At 49.6% G+C, this 23,576-nt stretch overlaps 1 protein-coding gene across 1 annotated transcript in view; it reads right to left on the bottom strand.

The window, feature by feature from the left end:
* Positions 1-77: 77 nt before the first annotated feature.
* Positions 78-23,576, bottom strand: part of raver2 (ribonucleoprotein, PTB-binding 2) — a 134,118-nt gene continuing 110,619 nt past the window's right edge. Inside the window, exons 9-11 of the mRNA XM_031785636.1 lie at positions 6,018-6,310; positions 853-961; positions 78-594 (exon numbers count right to left, since the gene is read on the bottom strand). Of these exons, the coding sequence (XP_031641496.1) occupies positions 392-594; positions 853-961; positions 6,018-6,310 (605 nt within the window). The 3' untranslated portion in view covers positions 78-391. The remainder of the gene's footprint in view (positions 595-852; positions 962-6,017; positions 6,311-23,576) is intronic.

Here is a 23,576-nt window from a genome sequence, read left to right as displayed (position 1 = left end):
CTCTCTCTCGCTCTCTCTCTTCCCTTAACCCATCTTTCTCTTACTCAATTCAATTCAAGGGGCTTTATTGGCATGGGAAACGTGTTAACATTGCCAAAGCAAGTGAGGTAGATAATTTACAAAAGTGAAAAACAATAAAAATGAACAATAAACATTACACATACATACTCTCTCACTCATATATCTCCTATTGTTCCTTTCTCTCTAATTAACTCTACCTCTCCCCACTCTCTCTTTTCACTACCCTATCTTCCGCAACACACCCCACTCTTTCTCCATCTCTCCAACACATGACACAATTGTGAGTAATTGCAAAAACAACCTGTCTCTATGAGGAAGCACGGAAGACATAATGACTTACTGTGCAGAGCTCAACAGTTTGGGTGTGTGCTCACTCCTGTGTAAACACACTTGTCTGTGTGCATGTGTGTGTTACCTGTGAGTATGCCTGGCTGTAGTGACTGTAGTCTGCAGAGGTATCGGTGCTGTAGGGTGCTGGGGTTTGGGAAGTGGAGGGTTGGGAGACAGGGGGCATAGCACTGCTGTACACCCCAACTAGAGGCTGCCCTGTCTGCATTTTACAGGCCGTCGGGGCTGCATGACAGACCAAACAACCACACAGAGAATACAGTCAAATACACACAGAAAAAGAGGACATCATCTGTAATAGTTAATGTGAGTCATTTTTTAATAACAAGCCCCAACAAGTTATAAGAAACATCTTAAAACGAGCAACATGTCCTTATTACTGGGTTATAACAATGTGTGTGTGTGTGTGTGTGTGTGTGTGTGTGTGTGTGTGTGTGTGTGTGTGCGCGCGCGTGTGTGCGCGTGCGTGCGTGCGCGCTTTACCTTGCAGCACCATGCCAGGTAACACACTAGCTAGATTCAGGTACGGATTGGAAGGTAGCTTCATCTCTTTAGGGGGTTCACCCAGGAGAGAGAACTGACTGCTGGGAGCCTGGAGACAGACAGAGATAATATTGGACTTTACCACACTGTTCCCTAAGTAAATATCCAAGTCATGAACAACCCATCGTACTAACGTATCCTTAATGCATTCAACAATGCTGTAAATGTTCAAGTCAAAATGCTGTACACCCTTTAAGACTGTGTTGCCACCTAGCTTGCCTCACAGTCAGCCCTCTATATAACTACCTAGCCACCCCATACAGCCGTGTGTATCCCGGCTTGCCTCACAGTCAGCCCTTTATATAACTACCTAGCCACCCCATACAGCCGTGTGTATCCCGGCTTGCCTCACAGTCAGCCCTCTATATAACTACCTAGCCACCCCATACAGCCATGTGTATCCCGGCTTGCCAGTCAGCCCTCTATATAACTACCTAGCCACCCCATACAGCCGTGTGTATCCCGGCTTGCCTCACAGTCAGCCCTCTATATAACTACCTAGCCACCCCATACAGCCGTGTGTATCCCGGCTTGCTTCACAGTCAGCCCTTATATAACTACCTAGCCACCCCATACAGCCGTGTGTATCCCGGCTTGCCTCACAGCCAGCCCTTTATATAACTACCTAGCCACCCCATACAGCCGTGTGTATCCCGGCTTGCCTCACAGTCAGCCCTCTATATAACTACCTAGCCACCCCATACAGCCGTGTGTATCCCGGCTTGCCAGTCAGCCCTCTATATAACTACCTAGCCACCCCATACAGCCGTGTGTATCCCGGCTTGCCAGTCAGCCCTCTATATAACTACCTAGCCACCCCATACAGCCGTGTGTATCCCGGCTTGCCAGTCAGCCCTCTATATAACTACCTAGCCACCCCATACAGCCGTGTGTATCCCGGCTTGCCTCACAGTCAGCCCTCTATATAACTACCTAGCCACCCCATACAGCCGTGTGTTATCCCGGCTTGCCTCACAGTCAGCCCTTTATATAACTACCTAGCCACCCCATACAGCCGTGTGTATCCCGGCTTGCCTCACAGTCAGCCCTCTATATAACTACCTAGCCACCCCATACAGCCGTGTGTATCCCGGCTTGCCAGTCAGCCCTCTATATAACTACCTAGCCACCCCATACAGCCGTGTGTATCCCGGCTTGCCTCACAGTCAGCCCTCTATATAACTACCTAGCCACCCCATACAGCCGTGTGTATCCCGGCTTGCTTCACAGTCAGCCCTTTATATAACTACCTAGCCACCCCATACAGCCGTGTGTATCCCGGCTTGCCTCACAGCCAGCCCTTTATATAACTACCTAGCCACCCCATACAGCCGTGTGTATCCCGGCTTGCCTCACAGTCAGCCCTCTATATAACTACCTAGCCACCCCATACAGCCGTGTGTATCCCGGCTTGCCAGTCAGCCCTCTATATAACTACCTAGCCACCCCATACAGCCGTGTGTACCCCGGCTTGCCTCACAGTCAGCCCTCTATATAACTACCTAGCCACCCCATACAGCCATGTGTATCCCGGCTTGCCTCACAGTCAGCCCTCTATATAACTACCTAGCCACCCCCATACAGCCGTGTGTATCCCGGCTTGCCAGTCAGCCCTCTATATAATTACCTAGCCACCCCATACAGCCGTGTGTATCCCGGCTTGCCTCACAGTCAGCCCTCTATATAACTACCTAGCCACCCCATACAGCCGTGTGTATCCCGGCTTGCCTCACAGTCAGCCCTCTATATAACTACCTAGCCACCCCATACAGCCGTGTGTATCCCGGCTTGCCTCACAGTCAGCCCTCTATATAACTACCTAGCCACCCCATACAGCCATGTGTATCCCGGCTTGCCTCACAGTCAGCCCTCTATATAACTACCTAGCCACCCCATACAGCCGTGTGTATCCCGGCTTGCCAGTCAGCCCTCTATATAATTACCTAGCCACCCCATACAGCCGTGTGTATCCCGGCTTGCCTCACAGTCAGCCCTCTATATAACTACCTAGCCACCCCATACAGCCGTGTGTATCCCGGCTTGCCTCACAGTCAGCCCTCTATATAACTACCTAGCCACCCCATACAGCCGTGTGTATCCCGGCTTGCCTGCCAGTCAGCCCTCTATATAACTACCTAGCCACCCCATACAGCCGTGTGTATCCCGGCTTGCCTCACAGTCAGCCCTCTATATAACTACCTAGCCACCCCATACAGCCGTGTGTATCCCGGCTTGCCAGTCAGCCCTCTATATAATTACCTAGCCACCCCATACAGCCGTGTGTATCCCGGCTTGCCTCACAGTCAGCCCTCTATATAATTACCTAGCCACCCCATACAGCCGTGTGTATCCCGGCTTGCCAGTCAGCCCTCTATATAACTACCTAGCCACCCCATACAGCCGTGTGTATCCCGGCTTGCCTCACAGTCAGCCCTCTATATAACTACCTAGCCACCCCATACAGCCGTGTGTATCCCGGCTTGCCTCACAGTCAGCCCTCTATATAACTACCTAGCCACCCCATACAGCCGTGTGTATCCCGGCTTGCCTCACAGTCAACCCTCTATATAACTACCTAGCCACCCCATACAGCCGTGTGTATCCCGGCTTGCCTGCCAGTCAGCCCTCTATATAACTACCTAGCCACCCCATACAGCCGTGTGTATCCCGGCTTGGCTCACAGTCAGCCCTCTATATAACTACCTAGCCACCCCATACAGCCGTGTGTATCCCGGCTTGCCTCACAGTCAGCCCTCTATATAACTACCTAGCCACCCCATACAGCCGTGTGTATCCCGGCTTGCCAGTCAGCCCTCTATATAATTACCTAGCCACCCCATACAGCCGTGTGTATCCCGGCTTGCCTCACAGTCAGCCCTCTATATAATTACCTAGCCACCCCATACAGCCGTGTGTATCCCGGCTTGCCAGTCAGCCCTCTATATAACTACCTAGCCACCCCATACAGCCGTGTGTATCCCGGCTTGCCTGACAGTCAGCCCTCTATATAACTACCTAGCCACCCCATACAGCCGTGTGTATCCCGGCTTGCCTCACAGTCAGCCCTCTATATAACTACCTAGCCACCCCATACAGCCGTGTGTATCCCGGCTTGCCTCACAGTCAACCCTCTATATAACTACCTAGCCACCCCATACAGCCGTGTGTATCCCGGCTTGCCTCACAGTCAGCCCTCTATATAATTACCTAGCCACCCCATACAGCCGTGTGTATCCCGGCTTGCCTCACAGTCAGCCCTCTATATAACTACCTAGCCACCCCATACAGCCGTGTGTATCCCGGCTTGCCTGCCTGTCAGCCCTCTATATAACTACCTAGCCACCCCATACAGCCGTGTGTATCCCGGCTTGCCTCACAGTCAGCCCTCTATATAACTACCTAGCCACCCCATACAGCCGTGTGTATCCCGGCTTGCCTCACAGTCAGCCCTCTATATAACTACCTAGCCACCCCATACAGCCGTGTGTATCCCGGCTTGCCTCACAGTCAGCCCTCTATATAACTACCTAGCCACCCCATACAGCCGTGTGTATCCCGGCTTGCCTCACAGTCAGCCCTCTATATAACTACCTAGCCACCCCATACAGCCGTGTGTATCCCGGCTTGCCTCACAGTCAGCCCTCTATATAACTACCTAGCCACCCCATACAGCCGTGTGTATCCCGGCTTGCCTCACAGTCAGCCCTTTATATAACTACCTAGCCACCCCATACAGCCGTGTGTATCCCGGCTTGCCTCACAGTCAGCCCTCTATATAACTACCTAGCCACCCCATACAGCCGTGTGTATCCCGGCTTGCCAGTCAGCCCTCTATATAACTACCTAGCCACCCCATACAGCCGTGTGTATCCCGGCTTGCCAGTCAGCCCTCTATATAATTACCTAGCCACCCCATACAGCCGTGTGTATCCCGGCTTGCCAGCCAGCCCTCTATATAATTACCTAGCCACCCCATACAGCCGTGTGTATCCCGGCTTGTTATTCTATCATGTGACTTAAGGTCCGTTCTATCCTCCCCATAAACTCCACTCACAGTAGCGGTCAGATGTCAGTGCCTGGTTGCATGGTGGACACACACATGGTGTTATGTGGGCTCTTTTATGGTGACCCTGTGGTTTCTGTAAGAGTCTCTCCAGAGTGGGAGAAAACTAATGATGAAACACAGGTCATGTCATCACACACACAGACAGAGAGAAAGAGACAGACAGAGAGAGAGACAAGAGAGATACAAAGAGAGAGACCGAGACCGACAGAGAAAGAGACAGACAAAGAGAGAGAGAGACAGACAAAGAGAGAGAGCGAAGAGAGAGAGCGACAGACAGAGAGGGATAAAGAGAGAGAGAGCGAAGAGCCAGAGAGAAAATTAACGAGTGAGTGTGTGGGGGGGTGCATTTAAGTTCAATACTGAGGCAACAGACCCTTCAGTGTGTGTGTGTGTGTGTGTGTGTGTGTGTGTGTGTGTGTGTGTGTGTGTGTGTGTGTGTGTGTGTGTGTGTGTGTGTGTGTGTGTGTGTGTGTGTGTGTGTGTGTGAAAGAAGCCAGAGTTTCTGAGGGCTAAGTCCGGCAAATAGGCCCTAGGCCACAGAACACCAACTCATAAACAAATCAGATCTGTCAGAGACAGAGAGGCGGAGGAGGACATAGACAGAAAGGAAAAGAGAGAGGAGGAGAGAGGGAGAGAGACTGACTGACAGACAGACAGACAGACAGACGACAGTCTAAAACCAGCGAACCCTAGGGCCATCTCTCTCTCGACTGCTCCCTCAAAGTGAAGGGGTGAAGGAAAGAAAGGAGGAGGTGAGGTGGAAGGACAAAAAGACAGATACAGTAGATGGGTAGAGACAGACTAGTGAAAGAAAGAGAGAGAGACAGGAACCAACAGCCAAGGAAACGAGAGGCAGAAGGCAGGGCAGGAGAGCTAGTACTGGCTGGCAGGAAAGAGAGCTACCGGTGTCTCAGTCAATGCCAATGTGTTGTTGTAATGTTGTGTTGTTGTATTGTTGTATTGTTGTGCTCTTGTGTTGTTGTGCTCTTGTGTTGTTGTGCTGTTACATTGTTGTGTTGTGTCTGTGCTCTATACTCACTCCACTAGCTGGGCTACTCTCAGTGCTGCTGTAGCTGTGTCGGCCGGGTTGGTGGCCCCCTGGAGCTTTGGGTGGTGGGGGACCCAGGTAGTAGCTCTGTCCCTGGGGCTGAGCATTCGCCATGGTCCCAGGAGGGGCTGGTTGCCTGTCAGAGGCTGTGGTGTAGATGCAGGCCCCGTTCTGTTCCCCTCCCACGGCTGTTCCCAGGTGTGTCTGCGCCTGCAGGTAGGGCATCATGCCCGCTGCCGACACTGAGGCCTGACTGGACATTGGCAGGGACTCCTGACCTAACTCTGTGGAGGGGGAGAGAGGCAAGAGAGAGGGGGGGGGGGCAAGAATGGATAGAGGAAAGACACAAGACATAGTATCATTCACAGACTGGTCCCCTACTTACTGCAAGCCTACAGTAAACTACAGTCAGACTGGTCCCCTCACTTACTGCTAGTCTACAGTGAACTACAGTCACAGACTGGTCCCCTACTTACTGCTAGCCTACAGTGAACTACAGTCACAGACTGGTCCCCTACTTACTGCTAGACTACAGTGAACTACAGTCACAGACTGGTCCCCTACTTACTGCTAGCCTACAGTGAACTACAGTCACAGACTGGTCCCCTACTTACTGCTAGACTACAGTGAACTACAGTCACAGACTGGTCCCCTACTTAATGCTAGCCTACAGTGAACTACAGTCACAGACTGGTCCCCTCACTTACTGCTAGACTACAGTGAACTATAGTCACAGCCTGGTCCCCTACTTACTGCTAGACTACAGTGAACTACAGTCACAGACTGGTCCCCTACTTACTGCTAGCCTACAGTCAACTACAGTCACAGACTGGTCCCCTCACTTACTGCTAGACTACAGTAAACTACAGTCAGACTGGTCCCCTCACTTACTGCTAGACTACAGTAAACTACAATCACAGACTGGTCCCCTCACTTACTGCTAGACTACAGTAAACTACAGTCAGACTGGTCCCCTCACTTACTGCTAGACTACAGTGAACTATAGTCACAGATTGGTCCCCTGACTTACTGCTAGCCTACAGTCAGATTGGTCCCCTCACTTACTGCTAGCCTACAGTAAACTACAGTCACAGACTGGTCCCCTCACTTACTGCTAGACTACAGTGAACTACAGTCACAGACTGGTCCCCCCACTTACTGCTAGCCTACAGTAAACTACAGTCAGACTGGTCCCCTCACTTACTGCTAGCCTACAGTAAACTACAGTCAGACTGGTCCCCTCACTTACTGCTAGCCTACAGTAAACTACAGTCACAGACTGGTCCCCTCACTTACTGCTAGACTACAGTTAACGACAGTCACAGACTGGTCCCCTCACTTACTGCTAGCCTACAGTAAACTACAGTCAGACTGGTCCCCTCACTTACTGCTAGCCTACAGTAAACTACAGTCAGACTGGTCCCCTCACTTACTGCTAGTCTACAGTGAACTACAGTCACAGACTGGTCCCCTACTTACTGCTAGACTACAGTGAACTACAGTCACAGACTGGTCCCCTACTTACTGCTAGCCTACAGTGAACTACAGTCACAGACTGGTCCCCTACTTACTGCTAGACTACAGTGAACTACAGGCACAGACTGGTCCCCTCACTTACTGCTAGCCTACAGTGAACTACAGTCACAGACTGGTCCCCTACTTACTACTAGCCTACAGTGAACTACAGTCACAGACTGGTACCCTACTTACTGCTAGTCTACAGTGAACTACAGTCACAGACTGGTCCCCTACTTACTGCTAGACTACAGTGAACTACAGTCACAGACTGGTCCCCTACTTACTGCTAGCCTACAGTGAACTACAGTCACAGACTGGTCCCCTACTTACTGCTAGACTACAGTGAACTACAGGCACAGACTGGTCCCCTCACTTACTGCTAGCCTACAGTGAACTACAGTCACAGACTGGTCCCCTACTTACTGCTAGACTACAGTAAACTACAGTCACAGACTGGTCCCCTCACTTACTGCTAGACTACAGTAAACTACAGTCAGACTGGTCCCCTCACTTACTGCTAGACTACAGTGAACTATAGTCACAGCCTGGTCCCCTACTTACTGCTAGACTACAGTGAACTACAGTCACAGACTGGTCCCCTACTTACTGCTAGCCTACAGTCAACTACAGTCACAGACTGGTCCCCTCACTTACTGCTAGACTACAGTAAACTACAGTCAGACTGGTCCCCTCACTTACTGCTAGACTACAGTGAACTATAGTCACAGCCTGGTCCCCTACTTACTGCTAGACTACAGTGAACTACAGTCACAGACTGGTCCCCTACTTACTGCTAGCCTACAGTCAACTACAGTCACAGACTGGTCCCCTCACTTACTGCTAGACTACAGTAAACTACAGTCAGACTGGTCCCCTCACTTACTGCTAGCCTACAGTAAACTATAGTCAGACTGGTCCCGTCACTTACTGCTAGCTTACAGTAAACTACAGTCACAGACTGGTCCCCTACTACTGTTAGCCTACAGTAAACTAGAGTCAGACTGGTCCCCTCACTTACTGCTAGACTACATTAAACTACAGTCAGACTGGTCCCCTCACATACTGCTAGCCTACAGTCACAGACTGGTCCCGTCACTTACTGCTAGGCTACAGTCAGACGGGTCCCCTCACTTACTGCTAGCCTATAGTAAACTACAGTCAGACTGGTCCCCTCACTTACTGCTAGCTTACAGTATACTACAGTAGCAGACTGCTCCCGTACTTACTGCTAGCCTACAGTAAACTACAGTCACAGACTGGTCCCCTACTACTGTTAGCCTACAGTAAACTACATTCAGACTGGTCCCCTCACTTACTGCTAGACTACAGTGAACTACAGTCACAGACTGGTCCCCCCACTTACTGCTAGCCTACAGTAAACTACAGTCAGACTGGTCCCCTCACTTACTGCTAGCCTACAGTAAACTACAGTCAGACTGGTCCCCTCACTTACTGCTAGCCTACAGTAAACTACAGTCACAGACTGGTCCCCTCACTTACTGCTAGACTACAGTTAACGACAGTCACAGACTGGTCCCCTCACTTACTGCTAGCCTACAGTAAACTACAGTCAGACTGGTCCCCTCACTTACTGCTAGCCTACAGTAAACTACAGTCAGACTGGTCCCCTCACTTACTGCTAGTCTACAGTGAACTACAGTCACAGACTGGTCCCCTACTTACTGCTAGACTACAGTGAACTACAGTCACAGACTGGTCCCCTACTTACTGCTAGCCTACAGTGAACTACAGTCACAGACTGGTCCCCTACTTACTGCTAGACTACAGTGAACTACAGGCACAGACTGGTCCCCTCACTTACTGCTAGCCTACAGTGAACTACAGTCACAGACTGGTCCCCTACTTACTACTAGCCTACAGTGAACTACAGTCACAGACTGGTACCCTACTTACTGCTAGTCTACAGTGAACTACAGTCACAGACTGGTCCCCTACTTACTGCTAGACTACAGTGAACTACAGTCACAGACTGGTCCCCTACTTACTGCTAGCCTACAGTGAACTACAGTCACAGACTGGTCCCCTACTTACTGCTAGACTACAGTGAACTACAGGCACAGACTGGTCCCCTCACTTACTGCTAGCCTACAGTGAACTACAGTCACAGACTGGTCCCCTACTTACTGCTAGACTACAGTAAACTACAGTCACAGACTGGTCCCCTCACTTACTGCTAGACTACAGTAAACTACAGTCAGACTGGTCCCCTCACTTACTGCTAGACTACAGTGAACTATAGTCACAGCCTGGTCCCCTACTTACTGCTAGACTACAGTGAACTACAGTCACAGACTGGTCCCCTACTTACTGCTAGCCTACAGTCAACTACAGTCACAGACTGGTCCCCTCACTTACTGCTAGACTACAGTAAACTACAGTCAGACTGGTCCCCTCACTTACTGCTAGACTACAGTGAACTATAGTCACAGCCTGGTCCCCTACTTACTGCTAGACTACAGTGAACTACAGTCACAGACTGGTCCCCTACTTACTGCTAGCCTACAGTCAACTACAGTCACAGACTGGTCCCCTCACTTACTGCTAGACTACAGTAAACTACAGTCAGACTGGTCCCCTCACTTACTGCTAGCCTACAGTAAACTATAGTCAGACTGGTCCCGTCACTTACTGCTAGCTTACAGTAAACTACAGTCACAGACTGGTCCCCTACTACTGTTAGCCTACAGTAAACTAGAGTCAGACTGGTCCCCTCACTTACTGCTAGACTACATTAAACTACAGTCAGACTGGTCCCCTCACATACTGCTAGCCTACAGTCACAGACTGGTCCCGTCACTTACTGCTAGGCTACAGTCAGACGGGTCCCCTCACTTACTGCTAGCCTATAGTAAACTACAGTCAGACTGGTCCCCTCACTTACTGCTAGCTTACAGTATACTACAGTAGCAGACTGCTCCCGTACTTACTGCTAGCCTACAGTAAACTACAGTCACAGACTGGTCCCCTACTACTGTTAGCCTACAGTAAACTACATTCAGACTGGTCCCCTCACTTACTGCTAGCCTACAGTCAGATTGGTCCCCTCACTTACTGCTAGCCTACAGTAAACTACAGTCACAGACTGGTCCCCTCACTTACTGCTAGACTACAGTGAACTACAGTCACAGACTGGTCCCCTCACTTACTGCTAGCCTACAGTAAACTACAGTCATACTGGTCCCCTCACTTACTGCTAGACTACAGTAAACTACAGTCACAGCCTGGTCCCCTACTTACTGCTTGACTACAGTGAACTACAGTCACAGACTGGTCCCCTACTTACTGCTAGCCTACAGTGAACTACAGTCACAGACTGGTCCCCTCACTTACTGCTAGACTACAGTAAACTATAGTCAGACTGGTCCCCTCACTTACTGCTAGACTACAGTGAACTATAGTCACAGCCTGGTCCCCTACTTACTGCTAGACTACAGTGAACTACAGTCACAGACTGGTCCCCTACTTACTGCTAGCCTACAGTGAACTACAGTCACAGACTGGTCCCCAACTTACTGCTAGCCTACAGTGAACTACAGTCACAGACTGGTCCCCTACTTACTGCTAGCCTACAGTAAACTACAGTCACAGACTGGTCCCCTACGTACTGCTAGCCTACAGTGAACTACAGTCACAGACTGGTCCCCTCACTTACTGCTAGCCTACAGTGAACTACAGTCACAGACTGGTCCCCTACTTACTGCTAGCCTACAGTGAACTACAGTCACATACTGGTCCCCTACTTACTGCTAGCCTACAGTGAACTACAGTCACAGACTGGTCCCCTACTTACTGCTAGCCTACAGTAAACTACAGTCACAGACTGGTCCCCTACTTACTGCTAGCCTACAGTAAACTACAGTCACAGACTGGTCCCCTACGTACTGCTAGCCTACAGTGAACTACAGTCACAGACTGGTCCCCTCACTTACTGCTAGCCTACAGTGAACTACAGTCACAGACTGGTCCCCTACTTACTGCTAGCCTACAGTGAACTACAGTCACATACTGGTCCCCTACTTACTGCTAGCCTACAGTGAACTACAGTCACAGACTGGTCCCCTACTTACTGCTAGCCTACAGTAAACTACAGTCACAGACTGGTCCCCTACTTACTGCTAGCCTACAGTGAACTACAGTCACAGACTGGTCCCCTACTTACTGCTAGCCTACAGTAAACTACAGTCAGACTGGTTCCCCTCACTTACTGCTAGCCTACAGTGAACTACAGTCACAGACTGGTCCCCTACTTACTGCTAGCCTACAGTAAACTACAGTCAGACTGGTCCCCTCACTTACTGCTAGACTACAGTGAACTATAGTCACAGCCTGGTCCCCTCACTTACTGCTAGACTACAGTCACAGACTGCTCCCCTACTTACTGCTAGCCTACAGTAAACTACAGTCACAGACTGGTCCCCTACTACTGTTAGCCTACAGTAAACTACAGTCAGACTGGTTCCCCTAACTTACTGCTAGCCTACAGTGAACTACAGTCACAGACTGGTCCCCCAACTTACTGCTAGCCTACAGTAAACTACAGTCAGACTGGTCCCCTCACTTACTGCTAGCCTACAGTAAACTACAGTCAGACTGGTCCCCACACTTACTGCTAGCCTACAGTAAACTACAGTCACAGACTGGTCCCCTCACTTACTGCTAGACTACAGTTAACTACAGTCACAGACTGGTCCCCTCACTTACTGCTAGCCTACAGTAAACTACAGTCAGACTGGTCCCCTCACTTACTGCTAGCCTACAGTAAACTACAGTCAGACTGGTCCCCTCACTTACTGCTAGCCTACAGTAAACTACAGTCACAGACTGGTCCCCTCACTTACTGCTAGACTACAGTGAACTACAGTCATAGACTGGTCCCCTCACTTACTGCTAGCCTACAGTAAACGGCAGTCAGACTGGTCCCCTCACTTACTGCTAGCCTACAGTAAACTACAGTCAGACTGGTCCCCTCACTTACTGCTAGCCTACAGTAAACTACAGTCAGACTGGTCCCCTCACTTACTGCTAGACTACAGTCACAGACTGGTCCCGTCACTTACTGCTAGCCTACAGTCAGACGGGTCCCCTCACTTACTGCTAGCCTACAGTAAACTACAGTCACAGACTGGTCCCCTACTACAGTTAGCCTACAGTAAACTACAGTCAGACTGGTCCCCTCACTTACTGCTAGCCTACAGTAAACTACAGTCAGACTGGTCCCCCTCACTTACTGCTAGCCTACAGTCACAGACTGGTCCCCCAACTTACTGCTAGCCTACAGTAAACTACAGTCAGACTGGTCCCCTCACTTACTGCTAGCCTACAGTAAACTACAGTCAGACTGGTCCCCACACTTACTGCTAGCCTACAGTAAACTACAGTCACAGACTGGTCCCCTCACTTACTGCTAGACTACAGTTAACTACAGTCACAGACTGGTCCCCTCACTTACTGCTAGCCTACAGTAAACTACAGTCAGACTGGTCCCCTCACTTACTGCTAGCCTACAGTAAACTACAGTCAGACTGGTCCCCTCACTTACTGCTAGCCTACAGTAAACTACAGTCACAGACTGGTCCCCTCACTTACTGCTAGACTACAGTGAACTACAGTCATAGACTGGTCCCCTCACTTACTGCTAGCCTACAGTAAACGGCAGTCAGACTGGTCCCCTCACTTACTGCTAGCCTACAGTAAACTACAGTCAGACTGGTCCCCTCACTTACTGCTAGCCTACAGTAAACTACAGTCAGACTGGTCCCCTCACTTACTGCTAGACTACAGTCACAGACTGGTCCCGTCACTTACTGCTAGCCTACAGTCAGACGGGTCCCCTCACTTACTGCTAGCCTACAGTAAACTACAGTCACAGACTGGTCCCCTACTACAGTTAGCCTACAGTAAACTACAGTCAGACTGGTCCCCTCACTTACTGCTAGCCTACAGTAAACTACAGTCAGACTGGTCCCCCTCACTTACTGCTAGCCTACAGTCACAGACTGGTCCCGTCACTTACTGCTAGCCTACAGTAAACTACAGTCAGACTGGTCCCCTACTTACTGCTAGTCTACAGTAAACTGCAGTCACAGACTGGTCCCCTACTACTGTTAGCCCACAGTAAACTACAGTCACAGACTGGACCCCTCACTTACTGCTAGCCTACAGTGAACTACAGTCACAGACTGGTCCCCTACTTACTACTAGCCTACAGTGAACTACAGTCACAGACTGGTACCCTACTTAATGCTAGCCTACAGTGAACTACAGTCACAGACTGGTCCCCTCACTTACTGCTAGACTACAGTGAACTATAGTCACAGCCTGGTCCCCTACTTACTTCTAGCCTACAGTGAACTATAGTCACAGACTGGTCCCCTACTTACTGCTAGACTACAGTAAACTACAGTCAGACTGGTCCCCTCACTTACTGCTAGACTACAGTAAACTACAGTCACAGACTGGTCCCCTCACTTACTGCTAGACTACAGTAAACTACAGTCAGACTGGTCCCCTCACTTACTGCTAGACTACAGTGAACTATAGTCACAGCCTGGTCCCCTACTTACTGCTAGACTACAGTGAACTACAGTCACAGACTGGTCCCCTACTTACTGCTAGCCTACAGTCAACTACAGTCACAGACTGGTCCCCTCACTTACTGCTAGACTACAGTAAACTACAGTCAGACTGGTCCCCTCACTTACTGCTAGACTACAGTAAACTACAATCACAGACTGGTCCCCTCACTTACTGCTAGACTACAGTAAACTACAGTCAGACTGGTCCCCTCACTTACTGCTAGACTACAGTGAACTATAGTCACAGATTGGTCCCCTGACTTACTGCTAGCCTACAGTCAGATTGGTCCCCTCACTTACTGCTAGCCTACAGTAAACTACAGTCACAGACTGGTCCCCTCACTTACTGCTAGACTACAGTGAACTACAGTCACAGACTGGTCCCCCCACTTACTGCTAGCCTACAGTAAACTACAGTCAGACTGGTCCCCTCACTTACTGCTAGCCTACAGTAAACTACAGTCAGACTGGTCCCCTCACTTACTGCTAGCCTACAGTAAACTACAGTCACAGACTGGTCCCCTCACTTACTGCTAGACTACAGTTAACGACAGTCACAGACTGGTCCCCTCACTTACTGCTAGCCTACAGTAAACTACAGTCAGACTGGTCCCCTCACTTACTGCTAGCCTACAGTAAACTACAGTCAGACTGGTCCCCTCACTTACTGCTAGTCTACAGTGAACTACAGTCACAGACTGGTCCCCTACTTACTGCTAGACTACAGTGAACTACAGTCACAGACTGGTCCCCTACTTACTGCTAGCCTACAGTGAACTACAGTCACAGACTGGTCCCCTACTTACTGCTAGACTACAGTGAACTACAGGCACAGACTGGTCCCCTCACTTACTGCTAGCCTACAGTGAACTACAGTCACAGACTGGTCCCCTACTTACTACTAGCCTACAGTGAACTACAGTCACAGACTGGTACCCTACTTACTGCTAGTCTACAGTGAACTACAGTCACAGACTGGTCCCCTACTTACTGCTAGACTACAGTGAACTACAGTCACAGACTGGTCCCCTACTTACTGCTAGCCTACAGTGAACTACAGTCACAGACTGGTCCCCTACTTACTGCTAGACTACAGTGAACTACAGGCACAGACTGGTCCCCTCACTTACTGCTAGCCTACAGTGAACTACAGTCACAGCCTGGTCCCCTACTTACTGCTAGCCTACAGTGAACTATAGTCACAGACTGGTCCCCTACTTACTGCTAGACTACAGTAAACTACAGTCATACTGGTCCCCTCACTTACTGCTAGACTACAGTAAACTACAGTCACAGACTGGTCCCCTCACTTACTGCTAGACTACAGTAAACTACAGTCAGACTGGTCCCCTCACTTACTGCTAGACTACAGTGAACTATAGTCACAGCCTGGTCCCCTACTTACTGCTAGACTACAGTGAACTACAGTCACAGACTGGTCCCCTACTTACTGCTAGCCTACAGTCAACTACAGTCACAGACTCGTCCCCTCACTTACTGCTAGACTACAGTAAACTACAGTCAGACTGGTCCCCTCACTTACTGCTAGACTACAGTGAACTATAGTCACAGCCTGGTCCCCTACTTACTGCTAGACTACAGTGAACTACAGTCACAGACTGGTCCCCTACTTACTGCTAGCCTACAGTCAACTACAGTCACAGACTGGTCCCCTCACTTACTGCTAGACTACAGTAAACTACAGTCAGACTGGTCCCCTCACTTACTGCTAGCTTACAGTAAACTACAGTCACAGACTGGTCCCCTACTACTGTTAGCCTACAGTAAACTAGAGTCAGACTGGTCCCCTCACTTACTGCTAGACTACATTAAACTACAGTCAGACTGGTCCCCTCACATACTGCTAGCCTACAGTCACAGACTGGTCCCGTCACTTACTGCTAGGCTACAGTCAGATGGGTCCCCTCACTTACTGCTAGCCTACAGTAAACTACAGTCAGACCGGTCCCCTCACTTACTGCTAGCCTATAGTAAACTACAGTCAGACTGGTCCCCTCACTTACTGCTAGCTTACAGTATACTACAGTCACAGACTGCTCCCGTACTTACTGCTAGCCTACAGTAAACTACAGTCACAGACTGGTCCCCTACTACTGTTAGCCTACAGTAAACTACATTCAGACTGGTCCCCTCACTTACTGCTAGCCTACAGTCAGATTGGTCCCCTCACTTACTGCTAGCCTACAGTAAACTACAGTCACAGACTGGTCCCCCCACTTACTGCTAGACTACAGTGAACTACAGTCACAGACTGGTCCCCTCACTTACTGCTAGCCTACAGTAAACTACAGTCATACTGGTCCCCTCACTTACTGCTAGACTACAGTAAACTACAGTCACAGCCTGGTCCCCTACTTACTGCTTGACTACAGTGAACTACAGTCACAGACTGGTCCCCTACTTACTGCTAGCCTACAGTGAACTACAGTCACAGACTGGTCCCCTCACTTACTGCTAGACTACAGTAAACTATAGTCAGACTGGTCCCCTCACTTACTGCTAGACTACAGTGAACTATAGTCACAGCCTGGTCCCCTACTTACTGCTAGACTACAGTGAACTACAGTCACAGACTGGTCCCCTACTTACTGCTAGCCTACAGTGAACTACAGTCACAGACTGGTCCCCAACTTACTGCTAGCCTACAGTGAACTACAGTCACAGACTGGTCCCCAACTTACTGCTAGCCTACAGTAAACTACAGTCACAGACTGGTCCCCTACGTACTGCTAGCCTACAGTGAACTACAGTCACAGACTGGTCCCCTCACTTACTGCTAGCCTACAGTGAACTACAGTCACAGACTGGTCCCCTACTTACTGCTAGCCTACAGTGAACTACAGTCACATACTGGTCCCCTACTTACTGCTAGCCTACAGTGAACTACAGTCACAGACTGGTCCCCTACTTACTGCTAGCCTACAGTAAACTACAGTCACAGACTGGTCCCCTACTTACTGCTAGCCTACAGTAAACTACAGTCACAGACTGGTCCCCTACGTACTGCTAGCCTACAGTGAACTACAGTCACAGACTGGTCCCCTCACTTACTGCTAGCCTACAGTGAACTACAGTCACAGACTGGTCCCCTACTTACTGCTAGCCTACAGTGAACTACAGTCACATACTGGTCCCCTACTTACTGCTAGCCTACAGTGAACTACAGTCACAGACTGGTCCCCTACTTACTGCTAGCCTACAGTAAACTACAGTCACAGACTGGTCCCCTACTTACTGCTAGCCTACAGTGAACTACAGTCACAGACTGGTCCCCTACTTACTGCTAGCCTACAGTAAACTACAGTCAGACTGGTTCCCCTCACTTACTGCTAGCCTACAGTGAACTACAGTCACAGACTGGTCCCCTACTTACTGCTAGCCTACAGTAAACTACAGTCAGACTGGTCCCCTCACTTACTGCTAGACTACAGTGAACTATAGTCACAGCCTGGTCCCCTCACTTACTGCTAGACTACAGTCACAGACTGCTCCCCTACTTACTGCTAGCCTACAGTAAACTACAGTCACAGACTGGTCCCCTACTACTGTTAGCCTACAGTAAACTACAGTCAGACTGGTTCCCCTAACTTACTGCTAGCCTACAGTGAACTACAGTCACAGACTGGTCCCCCAACTTACTGCTAGCCTACAGTAAACTACAGTCAGACTGGTCCCCTCACTTACTGCTAGCCTACAGTAAACTACAGTCAGACTGGTCCCCACACTTACTGCTAGCCTACAGTAAACTACAGTCACAGACTGGTCCCCTCACTTACTGCTAGACTACAGTTAACTACAGTCACAGACTGGTCCCCTCACTTACTGCTAGCCTACAGTAAACTACAGTCAGACTGGTCCCCTCACTTACTGCTAGCCTACAGTAAACTACAGTCAGACTGGTCCCCTCACTTACTGCTAGCCTACAGTAAACTACAGTCACAGACTGGTCCCCTCACTTACTGCTAGACTACAGTGAACTACAGTCATAGACTGGTCCCCTCACTTACTGCTAGCCTACAGTAAACGGCAGTCAGACTGGTCCCCTCACTTACTGCTAGCCTACAGTAAACTACAGTCAGACTGGTCCCCTCACTTACTGCTAGCCTACAGTAAACTACAGTCAGACTGGTCCCCTCACTTACTGCTAGACTACAGTCACAGACTGGTCCCGTCACTTACTGCTAGCCTACAGTCAGACGGGTCCCCTCACTTACTGCTAGCCTACAGTAAACTACAGTCACAGACTGGTCCCCTACTACAGTTAGCCTACAGTAAACTACAGTCAGACTGGTCCCCTCACTTACTGCTAGCCTACAGTAAACTACAGTCAGACTGGTCCCCCTCACTTACTGCTAGCCTACAGTCACAGACTGGTCCCGTCACTTACTGCTAGCCTACAGTAAACTACAGTCAGACTGGTCCCCTACTTACTGCTAGTCTACAGTAAACTGCAGTCACAGACTGGTCCCCTACTACTGTTAGCCCACAGTAAACTACAGTCACAGACTGGACCCCTCACTTACTGCTAGCCTACAGTGAACTACAGTCACAGACTGGTCCCCTACTTACTACTAGCCTACAGTGAACTACAGTCACAGACTGGTACCCTACTTAATGCTAGCCTACAGTGAACTACAGTCACAGACTGGTCCCCTCACTTACTGCTAGACTACAGTGAACTATAGTCACAGCCTGGTCCCCTACTTACTTCTAGCCTACAGTGAACTATAGTCACAGACTGGTCCCCTACTTACTGCTAGACTACAGTAAACTACAGTCAGACTGGTCCCCTCACTTACTGCTAGACTACAGTAAACTACAGTCACAGACTGGTCCCCTCACTTACTGCTAGACTACAGTAAACTACAGTCAGACTGGTCCCCTCACTTACTGCTAGACTACAGTGAACTATAGTCACAGCCTGGTCCCCTACTTACTGCTAGACTACAGTGAACTACAGTCACAGACTGGTCCCCTACTTACTGCTAGCCTACAGTCAACTACAGTCACAGACTGGTCCCCTCACTTACTGCTAGACTACAGTAAACTACAGTCAGACTGGTCCCCTCACTTACTGCTAGACTACAGTAAACTACAATCACAGACTGGTCCCCTCACTTACTGCTAGACTACAGTAAACTACAGTCAGACTGGTCCCCTCACTTACTGCTAGACTACAGTGAACTATAGTCACAGATTGGTCCCCTGACTTACTGCTAGCCTACAGTCAGATTGGTCCCCTCACTTACTGCTAGCCTACAGTAAACTACAGTCACAGACTGGTCCCCTCACTTACTGCTAGACTACAGTGAACTACAGTCACAGACTGGTCCCCTCACTTACTGCTAGCCTACAGTAAACTACAGTCAGACTGGTCCCCTCACTTACTGCTAGCCTACAGTAAACTACAGTCACAGACTGGTCCCCTCACTTACTGCTAGACTACAGTTAACGACAGTCACAGACTGGTCCCCTCACTTACTGCTAGCCTACAGTAAACTACAGTCAGACTGGTCCCCTCACTTACTGCTAGCCTACAGTAAACTACAGTCAGACTGGTCCCCTCACTTACTGCTAGTCTACAGTGAACTACAGTCACAGACTGGTCCCCTACTTACTGCTAGACTACAGTGAACTACAGTCACAGACTGGTCCCCTACTTACTGCTAGCCTACAGTGAACTACAGTCACAGACTGGTCCCCTACTTACTGCTAGACTACAGTGAACTACAGGCACAGACTGGTCCCCTCACTTACTGCTAGCCTACAGTGAACTACAGTCACAGACTGGTCCCCTACTTACTACTAGCCTACAGTGAACTACAGTCACAGACTGGTACCCTACTTACTGCTAGTCTACAGTGAACTACAGTCACAGACTGGTCCCCTACTTACTGCTAGACTACAGTGAACTACAGTCACAGACTGGTCCCCTACTTACTGCTAGCCTACAGTGAACTACAGTCACAGACTGGTCCCCTACTTACTGCTAGACTACAGTGAACTACAGGCACAGACTGGTCCCCTCACTTACTGCTAGCCTACAGTGAACTACAGTCACAGCCTGGTCCCCTACTTACTGCTAGCCTACAGTGAACTATAGTCACAGACTGGTCCCCTACTTACTGCTAGACTACAGTAAACTACAGTCATACTGGTCCCCTCACTTACTGCTAGACTACAGTAAACTACAGTCACAGACTGGTCCCCTCACTTACTGCTAGACTACAGTAAACTACAGTCAGACTGGTCCCCTCACTTACTGCTAGACTACAGTGAACTATAGTCACAGCCTGGTCCCCTACTTACTGCTAGACTACAGTGAACTACAGTCACAGACTGGTCCCCTACTTACTGCTAGCCTACAGTCAACTACAGTCACAGACTGGTCCCCTCACTTACTGCTAGACTACAGTAAACTACAGTCAGACTGGTCCCCTCACTTACTGCTAGACTACAGTGAACTATAGTCACAGCCTGGTCCCCTACTTACTGCTAGACTACAGTGAACTACAGTCACAGACTGGTCCCCTACTTACTGCTAGCCTACAGTCAACTACAGTCACAGACTGGTCCCCTCACTTACTGCTAGACTACAGTAAACTACAGTCAGACTGGTCCCCTCACTTACTGCTAGCTTACAGTAAACTACAGTCACAGACTGGTCCCCTACTACTGTTAGCCTACAGTAAACTAGAGTCAGACTGGTCCCCTCACTTACTGCTAGACTACATTAAACTACAGTCAGACTGGTCCCCTCACATACTGCTAGCCTACAGTCACAGACTGGTCCCGTCACTTACTGCTAGGCTACAGTCAGATGGGTCCCCTCACTTACTGCTAGCCTACAGTAAACTACAGTCAGACCGGTCCCCTCACTTACTGCTAGCCTATAGTAAACTACAGTCAGACTGGTCCCCTCACTTACTGCTAGCTTACAGTATACTACAGTCACAGACTGCTCCCGTACTTACTGCTAGCCTACAGTAAACTACAGTCACAGACTGGTCCCCTACTACTGTTAGCCTACAGTAAACTACATTCAGACTGGTCCCCTCACTTACTGCTAGCCTACAGTCAGATTGGTCCCCTCACTTACTGCTAGCCTACAGTAAACTACAGTCACAGACTGGTCCCCCCACTTACTGCTAGACTACAGTGAACTACAGTCACAGACTGGTCCCCTCACTTACTGCTAGCCTACAGTAAACTACAGTCATACTGGTCCCCTCACTTACTGCTAGACTACAGTAAACTACAGTCACAGCCTGGTCCCCTACTTACTGCTTGACTACAGTGAACTACAGTCACAGACTGGTCCCCTACTTACTGCTAGCCTACAGTGAACTACAGTCACAGACTGGTCCCCTCACTTACTGCTAGACTACAGTAAACTATAGTCAGACTGGTCCCCTCACTTACTGCTAGACTACAGTGAACTATAGTCACAGCCTGGTCCCCTACTTACTGCTAGACTACAGTGAACTACAGTCACAGACTGGTCCCCTACTTACTGCTAGCCTACAGTGAACTACAGTCACAGACTGGTCCCCAACTTACTGCTAGCCTACAGTGAACTACAGTCACAGACTGGTCCCCTACTTACTGCTAGCCTACAGTAAACTACAGTCACAGACTGGTCCCCTACGTACTGCTAGCCTACAGTGAACTACAGTCACAGACTGGTCCCCTCACTTACTGCTAGCCTACAGTGAACTACAGTCACAGACTGGTCCCCTACTTACTGCTAGCCTACAGTGAACTACAGTCACATACTGGTCCCCTACTTACTGCTAGCCTACAGTGAACTACAGTCACAGACTGGTCCCCTACTTACTGCTAGCCTACAGTAAACTACAGTCACAGACTGGTCCCCTACTTACTGCTAGCCTACAGTAAACTACAGTCACAGACTGGTCCCCTACGTACTGCTAGCCTACAGTGAACTACAGTCACAGACTGGTCCCCTCACTTACTGCTAGCCTACAGTGAACTACAGTCACAGACTGGTCCCCTACTTACTGCTAGCCTACAGTGAACTACAGTCACATACTGGTCCCCTCACTTACTGCTAGCCTACAGTAAACTACAGTCAGACCGGTCCCCTCACTTACTGCTAGCCTATAGTAAACTACAGTCAGACTGGTCCCCTCACTTACTGCTAGCTTACAGTATACTACAGTCACAGACTGCTCCCGTACTTACTGCTAGCCTACAGTAAACTACAGTCACAGACTGGTCCCCTACTACTGTTAGCCTACAGTAAACTACATTCAGACTGGTCCCCTCACTTACTGCTAGCCTACAGTCAGATTGGTCCCCTCACTTACTGCTAGCCTACAGTAAACTACAGTCACAGACTGGTCCCCCCACTTACTGCTAGACTACAGTGAACTACAGTCACAGACTGGTCCCCTCACTTACTGCTAGCCTACAGTAAACTACAGTCATACTGGTCCCCTCACTTACTGCTAGACTACAGTAAACTACAGTCACAGCCTGGTCCCCTACTTACTGCTTGACTACAGTGAACTACAGTCACAGACTGGTCCCCTACTTACTGCTAGCCTACAGTGAACTACAGTCACAGACTGGTCCCCTCACTTACTGCTAGACTACAGTAAACTATAGTCAGACTGGTCCCCTCACTTACTGCTAGACTACAGTGAACTATAGTCACAGCCTGGTCCCCTACTTACTGCTAGACTACAGTGAACTACAGTCACAGACTGGTCCCCTACTTACTGCTAGCCTACAGTGAACTACAGTCACAGACTGGTCCCCAACTTACTGCTAGCCTACAGTGAACTACAGTCACAGACTGGTCCCCTACTTACTGCTAGCCTACAGTAAACTACAGTCACAGACTGGTCCCCTACGTACTGCTAGCCTACAGTGAACTACAGTCACAGACTGGTCCCCTCACTTACTGCTAGCCTACAGTGAACTACAGTCACAGACTGGTCCCCTACTTACTGCTAGCCTACAGTGAACTACAGTCACATACTGGTCCCCTACTTACTGCTAGCCTACAGTGAACTACAGTCACAGACTGGTCCCCTACTTACTGCTAGCCTACAGTAAACTACAGTCACAGACTGGTCCCCTACTTACTGCTAGCCTACAGTAAACTACAGTCACAGACTGGTCCCCTACGTACTGCTAGCCTACAGTGAACTACAGTCACAGACTGGTCCCCTCACTTACTGCTAGCCTACAGTGAACTACAGTCACAGACTGGTCCCCTACTTACTGCTAGCCTACAGTGAACTACAGTCACATACTGGTCCCCTACTTACTGCTAGCCTACAGTGAACTACAGTCACAGACTGGTCCCCTACTTACTGCTAGCCTACAGTAAACTACAGTCACAGACTGGTCCCCTACTTACTGCTAGCCTACAGTGAACTACAGT

The sequence above is a fragment of the Oncorhynchus kisutch genome, linkage group LG13 (assembly GCF_002021735.2).
Source record: "Oncorhynchus kisutch isolate 150728-3 linkage group LG13, Okis_V2, whole genome shotgun sequence".
NCBI classification, from domain to species: domain Eukaryota; kingdom Metazoa; phylum Chordata; class Actinopteri; order Salmoniformes; family Salmonidae; genus Oncorhynchus; species Oncorhynchus kisutch.
This window is presented reverse-complemented; position numbering and strand designations above follow the sequence as displayed.